Source organism: Pinus tabuliformis, chromosome J, assembly GCF_031772625.1.
Source record: "Pinus tabuliformis cultivar Carrire ecotype Pingquan chromosome J, CPIR1, whole genome shotgun sequence".
In the NCBI taxonomy this organism is placed as follows: Eukaryota; Viridiplantae; Streptophyta; class Pinopsida; order Pinales; family Pinaceae; genus Pinus; species Pinus tabuliformis.
In genome coordinates this window covers 438,120,065-438,135,509 of record NC_142295.1, presented here as the reverse complement: position 1 = coordinate 438,135,509, position 15,445 = coordinate 438,120,065, and the positions used below count along the sequence as shown (strand labels likewise).

The following is a 15,445-nucleotide window of genomic DNA, read 5'->3' as shown; positions in this document are numbered from 1 at the left end:
TTTAACATCATGCTGGTATTCATATTCAAAGATTTAACCAAAATTTAACTACTTTGAAAAAGCTGGTAACTTTCCTTTAAACAAAATCCTTATGACAAGAAACAACATAAACTTAAGACAGAAGAAACTAACCTGGAGACGCAGCAAGCCGAGGGCAGAGTGCAAACGGTAAATGAAGAATAACAACACATCCAGAGAAAAAACGAGGCCAGGAGCACAGGATTGTTAGATAAAAGATCAATAGCCGAAATGGCATGCCTCTGCGAAAGGAACACAGGGACGAAGAACAACACGTCCAGAGAGAAAACGAGTCCAGGAGTACAGGATTGCAAAAAGCCGAATTCTGCGAAAAGATACACAAGGATGAGGTAGCGGTATTCGCAGAAGAGGCTCCTCTTGGGGAGGAGAAGCCCAGACAGAATGCCAGCCGGTGGAATGTGAAGCGGGACTAAGCGAAAAACATGCAAAGCTCTGTTCCGTTAGGTGTCATGGTTTGATAGCGAGGATTTTTCATGGAAAGGCTGGCGCAAAGAGATGTGGCATGGGAGCGGAAGAGACAACATGTATTGGGCGCTGATACGCACTTGTGTTAAGCTTATAGGCTGCAGACCACCATCGCGTTAAGGGAATGATAAATATTTAAACTCCATGAAATATTTTAAAATATTTTTAGTTGTAGTTTCTTATCAAAGGTTGAGATTCATCTTAAAAGTAGTTATGCTTTTTTTTTTTCCTTTAAATTGATCAACTAAAAAATGTAATATGAACATATGTTATATCTAGCCAAGTTATGATTTTTTGAAAATATAATATTAGTAAGCCATGATATTACAACTTAATAATCCCCGTGATAAAGTGGGGGTGAATCTCCATGATTAAGAATAATATTACATTTTTTTTTAAATTATATATTTCTAACTCATAATAACAGCAAATACATGTTTTTTAATATATATATATATATATTTCTAACTCATAATAATAACAAACCCTCCAAGGTAGCATTGTCCTTGCCACTTAGTGGATGTTATGTTTTAAAAAGAATTGCAAATTGATGTATGAAGTGGAAAAGTTAATTTCTTACCAAGTTCCTATTCAATTTTTGTGCCAACACATGGTTAAATTATGGTGAGCAATAACTAATGGTAAATATATTATTTACCTACCTAGAGTTACTTCCTACTATTATTTACGTTTTCTTAAAGGCTTTAACATGTGAGAGTAAAAGTGTAAATGTGCAAACTTAGTAGATGGAAAAGTTAATTCCCTGGTAGGAGTAACCACTACTAAGTTTTCACATTTACACTTTTACTCCTACATGTTAAAGCCTTGAAGAAAACATAAATAATCTTAGGGGGTAACTCTGGGTAGGTAAATAACCTATTTACCATGAGTTACTACCCACCATAATTGAACTATGTATTGCACAAAAATAAATAAAAACTTAGTAGGGAATTAACATTTCCATGGTATATCAATTTGCAATTTCTCTAGAAACATAACATCTATTTAAGTGACAGGGACACTTGTTAATTTAGCTAACATTGACCAATGTAGATTATAATTTTGCATCCAATTTTTACCATAACATAATTTTTAAATTGAATGAGAAAGACTAAATTTTATTACTTATTATTGTTCTACCATATTTTTATATTTTTTTAAACATATATATTTCCAACTCATATATTAGTTTTTTATTTAACTAATAATAATTAAAAATAAAATTATAATATATTTTCTCAATATATACACTATACCATAAAAATTCATTTATTAATAATAATATTATTATATATTTATATCTTCTTTCCACTTTAAGATTAAGCATGAGAAAATAAAATGTTTCAATTTTTTTTTAATATATTTAAATTTAAAAGATAAAATCATTCTAATAAAAAAAGTTTATGCCAATATCATTATACACGAAAAACAAAAAAACACTGACAAATAAAACTGCCCATGATATCTCTTCCCGATTCCAAACCAGTCATCATGTGATATACATAATAATATAATGCACCTTTGCCTGCAGTCATTCTCAGCATAAAACTAATTTGACCAATGATAACCATAAAATTACGCATAATATGTTCCCTCTTTAGCCATTCCATATGATAAATAGAAATCTGTTTGCTGTAACTAAGGAACTAATCATGGAAATTTCTGCACATTATTCAATCACGTAAGGAGATATTTAAATAGCCAGGCAAAACAATTTTCAATAATAATTGAACATTCCATAGATTTATAAGAATTGAGGAGTGAAAATGAAAATTTTATTCAATCATGTAGACTTCAGCTAGGACTTAGTACAAAAACTATTGAAGGCAGAACAACTTTTAATAATAATCGAACATGTATGCTATATTGACAATAGAAAAAACCATTAAAGCTATTGACAATAGAAAAAACCATTAAAAGCATAATAGCTTTAATAATGAACACATATCAACTTTCAATAATAATTAAACATGTCTATATCCATACACATGATAGTGTATGAGGTATCATGTCTCATCATCTTGAAAATAGTATGAAAATTTTAATTATTTTGTTTGTTTAAGATAACAGAGTATGTGTGATTTTTGCGATTTTATTCGTGATTCTTTATTTTCATGTACTTTGTGGTTGTATAAAATTGGGAGTAATGATAGTGAGGGAAATTATATAAATCTCTGAGTTGTTATGAAGGTGAAAATAAGAAATTCAAAATATGAATCAATGAGATGATTACAAATTGGTTTTATATATATATATATATATAAGTTAAATATTAGAGAATATATTGGTTAAATCTCAACTAATAGGTAGTCAAAAGAAAATCTATTGTTAGAGTCATGGCATGACATAGATTAATAACTAGAGTAGATCCATCTTAACTCTAGATCTACCAAGTGCAAAGAGAGATCAAATCTCTTTTGACTCTAAAATATATATGCACGTCAATAGATTTGATTCCTCTCTGCACTTGGTAGATCTCGAGTAAGATGGATAGGTTGGTAAATATTAATTCTTAGTTAATAAAATACAAATAACTACTTTTATTTATATTTTTAAGGCAATTTATTACAACTTTAATTTATCTTTCTTTCAAAAAGGTGATAAAACTTATCATAACTCATTTGTTAATGGATAAAATTAGTTATTATTTGTTATTTTTTTGTTAATGTAAACTAACTCATCACTATTGTTCAAGAAAACCACATCAATTAAAATAATTTACTAATAATTTACAAAAAATAGAATTTCACTCTTAAAGGGTTAACTTATCTACTTATTTCCCCAAAACATAGACTGTTAACCAATTAAAAATAATGTGGTTTTGGTCAACATTGTCATGATGATGAAACTATTTCAATATCTTTTAGTACAATGGTGTTTATGGTCCTTATTAATGTAAAACATTTCTATAAAATTAAACTAGCAACTGCCCCATATGTTGGAAAGGAAACGTCATAAGACAATAGCATAAGAAAGAAGTAAAAAAATTATGCAATTTTGTTTCTTTACTCTCATTTAAATTTGAAATGTCAATGAGGATTTTGCATCATAAGAGAACTCTAATAATTTGAAATCCATACTTTGATGTAGGCTTATATAGGTGTCTCATGTTATTATATCATTCACATTTCTTTGTAGATTTTTCACAACGTTACAAGATGTAACTTTAGTGTTTAATAGTAATCTTGTATTCATCAAGTTAAAAGTATCAAAAGTAGCATAACACTTAAGATTAATGTTTGAAATGGAACTAACGTAGATGATGCACTTTAAAGTGAATATAAGACTTTTACAAAAATTTCCATGAAATAAATTCCAAATTGGATTCAAGATACACTTTCTTTGGATTGGTTGTAGTTTAAAGTGAATATAATACATTTACGAAACTTTTCATAAATATAAATATGAATATAATATTTGTCCAATTTTCAACCCAAAGTTGTAATTGTGTTTTGTAGACTTTATTTCCTTATGTTTAACTGTAAATACTAAAGTTAGAGACATCAGTTGTAGTTTCCAAGTCATGTCTTTTTTGCAAACATGGGTGTCATTTGTTTTTTATATATTCTTTTATCCAAGTGTTGTTGTATTAGAGACCATTCAAAATCTTACTCTACCTCTTGGTTCAGACTAAGAGAAAAGAACAATTTCCTCCCTCATCTGTTAATTGTCTTCAATCAATTAGCTTCTTTCCTTCATTCACTCACTTCATTTCCTTCCCTCAAGCTCAAGCACATGTCTTCAACAAGGACGGGAAAGGAAGCAGTTCGTCTTATTTCGGTCTCTGACTCTCCTCGTTCTTTCAGTATGTACTGATCAATTCTATTATTATAACCTCTTTCTAGGCTTGAATTGGAATTTAAATTTGTCTATTTGACCGAGTTCAGAGTTAGCTCCAAGACTTGGATCGATAGAAAATAAGACACTCTATCTTTTCTCTTTGAGCTTTCCTTTTCGGCTAAGAGTACCATAGGATAAATCCAACTCACAGAGTTTCGGAAGTGCTCTTCCCCTATGGATTGGAATTAATGCCGAGTTCTCAAGATATTTGCAAGCCTGAAGCTTCAAAACCTGATGAATATAAGGGAGCAAAAAGATGTTAAATTTTGTGACAAAAAATTTACACAGGCAAAAACATTTACTTTAGAAGTTTGCATGCTATCATGCCCTGCGTATTATCGTCTACTAAAATGTCCAAGTTAGAAGTGTAGACCATTGCTTCCAATTATAAAATTACTACTCAACCACATAACTTGTGTATCAGCAAGTCCCCATAAATTAAAATTAAAGTAAGATTCATTTAAAAAAACAAACATGAATTCCTAGTTACGAAAATGGTCTCGTTTCCGGATTCAATAAATAAAGCGTAAAAATTAAACATTCTGAAACAATTTTTGAACAAACACAATATATTTCCCTAGAAAATAATTGATTTCTCGTAAGTCATGAAAAAAAATTGGTTTAAATGTTTAAAGCTCACTCTTTGTAACAAGTTTGTGGCCAAAGAGAAGAATTCTCTAGTCTTCAAAAAGATGTAAAAATCAAGATGTCAAAACCGTTAGGGGTGATGCCAAAACGACCATCTTTGTAAAAATCAAATCTACCAAAATATTATGTTGAGTTGGGGGAGCATCCTCCGCCATTTGGGATGAAGAATGATATTTGGAATCACATCTGATAACCCTAAAGAAAGTATGCTAGTAGTGTCTGATTTTATCGGATGCTCCCCCGTTTTGAATGGGGATGATTATGTATGTACAAAGTCTGTTTTCTTTAATTTTTCATTTCAATGTAGCTCTACAACTTCATAACTAAACGAAGCTATCTAATCTTTGTGCTTGTATATTTGTAGTGTTAATGGGAACCTTTGTTATGCAATTGTAAGAGGAGGATAGGGACTCTTCTTTGCATCCAATCTTTTCAACTAGTAAAGTTTGACAACATTTGGTTGATTAAAGTAAAAAAAGCTATTCATAATAGCTTTTCATTAAAATTCTTTTTTGTTGTCATTTTAAAAAAGCTATTCATAATAGCTTTTCATTAAAATTCCTTTTTGTTGTCATTTTATTAAGCCTTAAGGCTGTTAGTTTTTGTTTGTTTGTTTGTTTGTTTGTTTTTTTTTTTTTTTTTTAACTTGAAAAACACGAAAAATGTTTGTTTCTGAATATAGGATACACCTAAAGCCCAACTTCTTTAATTATTTATGACCAAAAGTTATAATTGTATTTGATCTATGTAATTGCTAGGTTTGGAAGATCTGGAGCATTCACTAAAGACTCATTGTAAAATTCACTTAGCTTGGGGTGGTAGGTGCAATAAGGTTACATGTGATTTGCGATAAATGATTGAAACTTCTTTTGCTTGGGGACTAACTATTTCTTCAAGTACTAAAGTAAAGGAAGATGCATGGTGGCAAAGACTCAACATTGTCCAAGATATGGGTGCACATTCAATCAAGGTGATCACAAAATCCATGATGATTATCAATCTAACAATTTACTTTCTATATTTTTTCTTGGAGACTCCATGATGATTATCATTCCAAAAATTTCCCCTCTCTCTTTTCAATCTAGGGCTTTAAACATCTCAGAAGTTGTGGATGTGGTTATTTACAATTCTTGATTTTTTTTCTTTAATCCCTCCCCATCCCTTTGGTTCTACTCAATCTATTTTTGTCTTGCAATGATTACTGTATGCATTGGAAGCTTATATTTATCTACAATTTCTGCACATATAGATGTAAAGTCTTGAAATGTCTGATGTATGAGGTCTCAATTTTTTGGAACTATATGTTTTTTTACAGAATGGATCAGGGTCTTTGATTATCCCCTAATTGGGATACAACATGTATATTGGCCCATGAATATAAAGATTATTTTTCTCTTGGAAAAAAAAATAACACTGACCTTGCTTTACCAACCAACCAAATACTATTAACCAGTAGAATTGGTTATATGAAATGGTTTCATTGAAATTGTTCCTTAACACAATCTTTTCTTTTTCCTTGATGTTGAAATGCTTGCCATATTTTAAATATTTAATTTCTTGGAAACTTTTTCAAAAAACACAATGCGGAGTAATGCCATTGTGCACAATTGCAAGTCAACTCATGACATCCTCACTAAAGAAATACAATAAGCAACATCGTATCACAATTTGCAATTGATGTTATAGTACCAAGTGAGTATGCAAAGTTGAGTTTTTGGTTGTGAAAAAAAATCACTGACAATTTTACTAGTAGTTTCTTCTACCATAAACATCCAGATAAAACTCTCTCTTAGCAACATTGATAGCCTATTACAACAAGAATATAGCATTAATAAATTATTTGAACCTTCTAAGTGGGAAATTTAACATGTGCCTTAGGAATAGGACACAGCTAGATGCATTTTTTTATGAATATAATGAAATAATAAGCTCTTTGGAGTTTAGTCATATTCACCAAAACACATAAATATAAATACAATTATCTCAAAACATATTGGACGTCACCTACAATACACACTACCTAATAATTGCGCATATATAATATTTTATATTGCAAAATTAAAATATATTTACTAATTCTACACCATATTTAAATAATTTTATAATATAATTTTTGAATTAAAATATTTTTTATAAATATGTTTTTAATGAAACTTAGCTGCCAATATCCTCTGAGAAAATCCCCAAAAATATACCAACTGCCAATTTTTAATTACATCAGTTTAATAACTTAAGCGATTTTTCAATTTGCGTGAGATATTTTACAGTGTGATTGTGTGTTTAAAGGAAATTCTCTCTTAAAATACCTTAAATGTTATTTCTTTGAAATTCACACTTAATTTGTTTTCACCTTCATGTAAATAGCCTTTCTACCGATTAAATGGTGTCTTGGATGTGCTTCTCTCTGAACCGACTGAAAAACACATCTCATTTGTATGTTATTGTAGATTGATTATTAGATGTGTGCTGCTATGACAAATAATCCATATCCTAGAAATTCACAACGCAATATAATTTTGTTTAGGATCAAATGAAGCACTTGGAAGAAGTGATTTTTTCGAACTAATTTTGGTTGATTTATAGTACTATGATGTCATTAGAGCACTAGCAGTAAAAATTATTGTTCAAGACTAGAGCTAGACCTAGGGCATCCACATCCTTGTACCGGTTGTTCTTTTCTTCTATTAGGGGCTGTTGCAGCAGAGCTCTTTGACGAGCACAAAATATAATGCATTTCGTAGAACACAAGTGAATTCAGGGAAGCCGAGAGCCTGGTCAGGTGGTGGCGAAGTTTCAGAGCCGATATCCCACGAATGTAGGAGTATCTGACCCTGTAGTTACGTATAATGGTCACGCAAACAAATATAAGTAAATTGTTAAATGAAGGAAGAAATTGCTTTGTACAGATAGACGAATAGAATTAGTATCAAAATTTTTAATTCCAAGCTATCAGGTCGATCTTACAATGGTCACATCAACCAAATAAACTAGCGCACATATCAACCAAATAAACTAGCGCACAGAGTAAAATGAACCAAAAAAATTGTTTTATATAAATAAACAAGTAGAATCAGTATCAAAGAGAAAAAAAAAATTTATTGATTTATTTTTTTAAAAAGGTTTGTTGAGAATGTTTATATATATATATATATATATATATATATTAAAAATTGAGCAATGTGTATTAAATTATTTAATAAAATTATTCATAAATTTTTTTATTATTTTAATTCATAAAATTCCTCTTCACAATGTATAAAATCAATTTTTTTTGAAAACCACAATATTTCATTTTATAATTAATGTTTCAAGAAGCTATTTTCTTAACTCAATTTGATCAATACAAAAATATGCCCAAGTTAGAAATTCCCAATATAGAATACAATATATTGTCATTTTTTTGGATTTCATCTTTCCTTTTATATATATAGATATATATATATACACACATTTTTTTTAATTAAAAAAAACTTTACACTACAACTTCTTCAATTTAAGAATCCTATCAGTGTTTTTGCGCTTTTTCGAGATTTGTGCTTCTACATCTTCTATAGTGCATGCTCTATAGTGCATGCTGATATTTCTTCATTTTGTCTCATAACATTAGTTGAGAAATGGTTGAGGAATTGGAGAAGTATAACCACTAGAGGAAGAATTTTGATGAGTCTCAGCTCAAAAACTCAAATTACTATAAGTAAGTGTATTGTATTGTAGGAATTAAGTGATTTTTAGAATTCTAGGAGTTAACAAGATATATAATGACATTCACAGATTTCTTTTTAACCTATAGACTTTGTAGGCATTTCTAATTTTCATATTGCTTTTGATGTTTTGGATCAATACAACACATATCACAAGGTTGTTTTAGACTATAGACTTTGTAGGCATTTCTAATTTTCATATTGCTTTTGATGTTTTGAACCAATACAACACATATCACAAGGTTGTTTTAAAGAGGGGCAATGCCAAAAGATGAAAATTTTGTGGAGCTGGAATTCAATAGCGAGTCTAGAGGTTCAAACATGAGGTGTTAATTTGCTTTCTTGAATATTTTTACATAGTCTCTATATGCATAGATAATTCATAAGACTTTTCTTGGTTGTGGGCATCCTAAACCCATTAAGTTTGGTATAAGAATGGTAAAACAAGAAGAGACAAGCGATAAGTCCTTTCCAGATTAATTATATATTGTCTCTTGACTAGGAATGGAAGGGAACTAGGTAGGGGTGAGGAATAGTTTAATCTAGATAGTCCATTCTTTGGTGTCATTTGCAAGTTTTTTGAAATCAACCTGCAGAGTGTTGTATACTATATGGGTCCTCTTTGTCTCAATTGATTTCCTGTATTTTCCGTTGAGTTGAGATTCATTTTGTGTGTTAATATTAGAGTCTAGTTTGTGGATGCTACAAGCTATTTATCTAGCGACACCACATGAATGGGACACACACACTTGCAATACATTCAGAATCAATTTGTATTGACCAAAGATTAACTAGGGTTTATATGCTTTGACTACAACGTTCAAAGTTGTTGATTATGTTTTTGTACTCTTACCTACTCATGGATTATAATAATTGAACGACTTAGGCATTTTGGTTAACAACCAATTTTCTTTCCATAGTCATGAATCAATGTTGCTTTGCAATATAGAACATGGTATATTCCAACCTCCAAAAAGTTTATATATACACACACTAAATATTAAAAAAAAACACTAAAACTTAAAATTTAATTTATCAATATCATTTGCATGATGAAACTAAACTACAACTTTTTCCAATTTAATGATCTTATCAACTTACCTTTACACATTTTTGGGGCAATTGCTAAATATGGCGATATGCATCCCCTATTGGAATTGGCCACATTAATCATTTTCTTAATTAATCCTTTTGATCAGATGGCCTAAATTGAAAGATGTCAATATATTCTCGTCGTAGTCACTCCATCAATGAATGAAATTGAAAACAATAACCTTCTTGCACATCTAAATCACATGTTTAAACTATACCTAAATTAATTTTTACTGTTCCTATTATTTATACCCACATATCATAATTAGCAAAAAAACAATAAATTTAAAAATAAATAAATGAAATTGTTCATATTCTCAAAGATATGCCATTGAACCATCTTCCAAGTGATTCAGACACTCCATTACTCCAATGGCTCCCTATGGGCTACAAATTCCCTTGCTCACTCCATTATCTCACTGGCTACCTATACAATTCTATTTCGTGGTTAGTGGTTGCATACGAGATCTCATGGATCACTAAATTATGGTGCATGTTCAATTGTGTTGAACCCTAGCTCTTTGGATTGCTGAAAACTATGCAAGGTAAATTAGTGAATTTTAATTATATATTACAGTATCATGTGTTTTATCACTTTTCTTAAAACCTTGTAATGTTAATTCTTTTTTTTCACATTGTAACAGAGGGTTGCTTGGGGGAGTGCTCTATTCCTTTTTCTTTAACTATTTATTTTTCTTATTTTGGTGTTTCTTTGTTTCACATACATTGTAGTTATATATTTTTTGGAAATGTAAAAGCTTATTTAATATAAGAACTGTTATTTTTTCCTCTTGTTTTGAAGAATATAATCCCAACTATAGGTGGTGGAGAGCCAATGATAGGATCAATTCACATCAATTTCTTTAAGTGTTTATTTTTCCTATTTTGGTGTTTCTTTGTTTCACATACATTGTGGTTATATATTTTCCATAAATGTAAAATCAATCTCAACTATAGGTGGTGGAGAGCCAATAATAGGATCAATTCACATCAATAAAATTATTCTGGTAAGTTTTTGGATATGATTAAACCATGGAGTAATTTTGAATTGTTTTAAATCATGGTAAAAATATTGTTGTAATGTAGAATAATTTGGAAACCCATTCAGGAAGGGCACAACAAAAGCTCTTCTCATGTTAACTCCGGATATGCACTAATAAGAATTGGCCTTTTCCACTAAGTTTTTTATGCCCTCATTTCAATGGGATGACTTTTCCTTTGCTGTGAGGTTGATACATGTTTTGAAGTAATGTGCATTATTTATTCAGTCCAAATGCATTGAATGGATATTGACCCACCTATGCATTGAATGGATATTGACCGAGTTGCTTTGAATGAATGTTTACATTATTGTAATTTAATAGATTATTAATTGATTATTAATATCTTGTACACTAGGGAAGCTATATGAATTTATAGCTGATAAGAATGAACACTACTCCTATTTTAAAGTCTCTATTTACAACCATAATTTATTTATCTACCTATTTCTAATTGTTTTCCCAGTTAATAATTATTGGCCATTGCATAATGAGGTTACTTGCTATTCGTTTATGGGTTAATAACTAGCGGGCACACACACACATATATATTTATTTATCTATTTATTTTTAAGTTCAATATTTTTTAAAACTACAATAACTAAATTGAAAACTAAATGTGCAATGTATACGGATCATTTTTTCATGAGGATTGCCCCATTCTCCAAGCTCTCTAATATTTTTTTAAGAATATATGGTTGTCTAATACATCTTAAAAAATTCTCTGTATTGAAACTCAATTTAAGACTGAAGTCAATTAAAATTAAGATTAAAAATGGAAGCCAATAATCTTTTTCTCTAACCTCATTTGTGAAAATAGAATATCATCTCTCTACATTCCATTTGCATATTGTACTTTTATTTTTATTGATGTAAAAAATCTGTAAAATTCTTTTCTTCAACCTAGTTTCTGTGCATAGAATATCATTTCTCTATATTACATTTGATTTATATATTTACAATACTGTAATTCTAATTTTATTCATGTAAAAAATCATTCAAATCAGAGGAAATGACCAGAATTTCACACTTTTACTATTTTTTATTAATATTGATAACTAATTATATAACATAATATTATATAATTAATATTATGGTTAAAATAGCATTAACTTAAATATTTATATTAATCAAATTAATATTAATATTAACATTATCATTAAGATTAAGATTAGTTTAATAATAAGAAAATAATTATTAATATTAATAATTTATATAAATGTGATGCCATCAATTTTTATGATTTTAGGTTATTAAGTATTAAAAAGAATTTAATATTTAAATTATTAAATATTAAATGTGATAGTTTTGGTTTTTATAATTTTAGTGTTTTATAATTTTAATTTCTCTAGGTTTTATGATATTAGGTTTTTGTAATATTTGGTTTTCATTAATTTAAGTTTGTAAATTTTTATAATATAATGTTTTTATAATTTTATTTTCCACAATAATTAAGTTGAAGAACTAAACCTGCAATGTACATTCATCATTTTTTTCATAGGATTGTTTCATTCTCTAAGCTCTCTAATTAATTTTTAAGAATATATGGGCATCTAAAACCTCTTGAAAATTTCTCGTTATTTAAACTCAATTTATCATTAAAATCAATTACAATTAAGATTAAAAATGGCAGCGTTTATTCAACCTCATTTATGATAATCAAATATCATTTATCTACATTACATTTGCTTTATATATTTACAATATTGTAATTTTATTTTTTATTAATGAATAAAATCATTAAAATTTCAGGAAATGACCCAGATTTCACACATTACTATTTCATATTAATATTGATAGTTAATATTAATTATATTTCATATTAATATTGATAGTTAATATTATATAATTAATATTATTGTTAAATAATGTTAACGTATATATTTATATAACTAATATTAATATTAATAATTTATTTTAATGGCATAATATTCAATATTTAAAAAGAAAAACCAAACATATTTAATATAAAAATTAAATATCAAGTTGATAAATGTGATAGCTTTGGTTTTTATAATTTTAGTGTTTTATAACTTTAATTTATTTAGGTTTTATAAGATTAAGATTTTACAATATTTTGTTTTTATTAATTTAAGTTTTTAAATTTTTATAATATAAAGTTTTTATAATTTTATATAATTAATATTATTGTTAATAATGTCAACTTAAATATTTATATAAATTAAATTAAATTAAAATTATTATTAATATTATCATTAACACGAATATTAATTTTATTAAATTATTTATATAAAACTTATTTAATAATAAGAAGATTATTATTAATATTAATAGTTTAATTTAATATCATAATATTCCCCCACATATATATAAATGTGATAGCATAAGCTTTAATTTTATTAAATTAATTATATAAAACATATTTAATAATAAAAAGATTATTATTAATATTAACAGTTTAATTATGTATATATGAATGATGGCATGAGCTTTTATGATTTTAGGTTATTAAATATTAAAAAAAATAATATTTAAATTATTAAATATTGAATTGATAAAAGTGATAGCTTTGATTTTTATAATTTTAATTTATTTAGGTTTTTGTAATATTTGGTTTTTATCAATTTAAGTTTTTAATTTTTTATAATATAAAGTTTTTATAATTTTATTTTTCACAATAATTAAGTTGAAAAATTAAGTCTATAATGTATATTCATAATTTTTTTTTATAGGATTGCTTCATTTTCCAAGCTCTCTAATTCATTTTTAAGAATATATGGGCATCTAAAATGCCTTGAAATTTTCTCAGTATTGAAACCAATTTATCATTAAAGTCAATTACAATTAAGATTGAAAATGGCACCTAATAAGCTTTGTATTCAACCTCATTTATGAGAATCAAATATATATCATTTATCTACATTACATTTGCTTTATATATTTACAATATTGTAATTTTATTTATAATTGATGAAGAAAATCATTAAAATTCCACGAAATGGCCAAGATTTCACACTTCACTATTTCATATTAATATTGATAACTAATTATATAACATAATATTATTGTTAAAATAGTGTTAACTTTTATATATATATATATATATATATATATATATATATATATATATATATAAATATAAGATTAATGTTTTATTAATTATATAAACATATTTAATAATAAAATAAGGTAATTATTAATATTAATAATTTAATTTAATAGTTGTGAGATTGGTAAGACTTTTCATGAATTCATGTTTTAACTTTGACATTATTTACTTTTTATAAACTCTCGGAACTAATTTCGGTCTAAGTGGAAGACCAAATAAATGTAGTGACTCGAACTTGGTTAAGTTCTTGAGTATTAAAAGAAAAGTTTTATATATCTATAACTGAATAAAGAAAACTCTCCAGACAGTTAGGTCAGTTGGGTCTCTTTCCCTCCTTAGAAAAAGGGTAGTTCCAAAGAAGGAGTTCTTTTTTTTTTTTTTTTGGGAAAAAGGATAGAGCCAGAGGAACGAGAGGGAGAAAAGAGAGGATACCCAGACCTGACACAGGACGTTGTGCAGGTGAGAAGAATACTGTTGTTCTGAGGAGTTCCTAAGCTAGACTTGGGCTAGTGGAACCCTTGAAGGATCCTTGCAAGTTGGGACTCTAAACTGGATCAGGGGTCTTGAGGTTTCGAGACTAGACAACTTGGGATTGAAACCTATACTATCTAGACGAGTGGAAGCTCTGGGGGAGACTGGACGTAATTGTTAGTCTCAAGGTTGGGAAGATAGACTTCCCGACTTCCCGTTTCTAGTTGGTATAGTTAATGCAATTTACATTACTGTGTTTGTTGTGTTTTCTGTGTTACAACTTTGCAACTCTGACTGAGAAAGTGAAAGAAAAAGAAATAGTCCATATCATTTGTTAAGAATAAATAGAATAATCCAATGTTGTATGTTTTTGTTGAGGACATAATTAGCATAGTAAATCCCTATATAGGAAAGAACTGTGTAGTAGTGTCTCACGACAATGTTTATGATTCTTTAAAAGAAATACAGAAGAATAGAAATAGACAATATGCTTCTGTTTATTAAATACAAAAGAAGGGACATATTTCCTATGCAAACATTTGGGCTATTCCTTAATATAAAAAGAAATCATGTTTCATGTGTAAGAACAAGAATGGCACATGTTGATATTGTATGAAAAGAACGCTGAAATAAATAGTAAATCTCATACATTTCCTTATGAAACAATCAATAATCTGTAAAGTGAAAAATCGTACATGTATGTAACCTAAGCAGGATCAACAATGCCTTAAATGTGTTTTATTAATCAAATCTTTTACCAGAGAAATGAACTAGTCTCAGAACATCAACATAAGGTTACTCGAGATCATTTGGGTTAATACAAAATAAATTAAGCAACATACTGGTGGTGAATAGGATTTGGTAATTCCATTTCAGTTCACGACCCATTACCTGCAAGGCAGTTGGGTAACTGAATAACCCAGAAAAATCACAAAAGCCAGTAAAAACTGTGGGGTCTTGGTCAAGACATATTGACAAAAGAAAGGAAACAAACCCATAAGAGAACACTGTGCATTTAAATAAGACTAGATGTGCTAAAACTATAAAAGGAACGCACTCATTACATATAGAAATGTGGA

At 28.2% G+C, this 15,445-nt stretch overlaps 1 protein-coding gene across 1 annotated transcript in view; it reads left to right on the top strand.

Moving 5' to 3' along the window:
* The first annotated feature begins 254 nt into the window (after window positions 1-254).
* Window positions 255-15,445, top strand: part of LOC149227697 (putative cysteine-rich receptor-like protein kinase 20) — a 29,628-nt gene continuing 14,437 nt past the window's right edge. Inside the window, exon 1 of the mRNA XM_089380574.1 lies at window positions 255-437. Within this exon, the coding sequence (XP_089236700.1) occupies window positions 255-437 (183 nt within the window). The remainder of the gene's footprint in view (window positions 438-15,445) is intronic.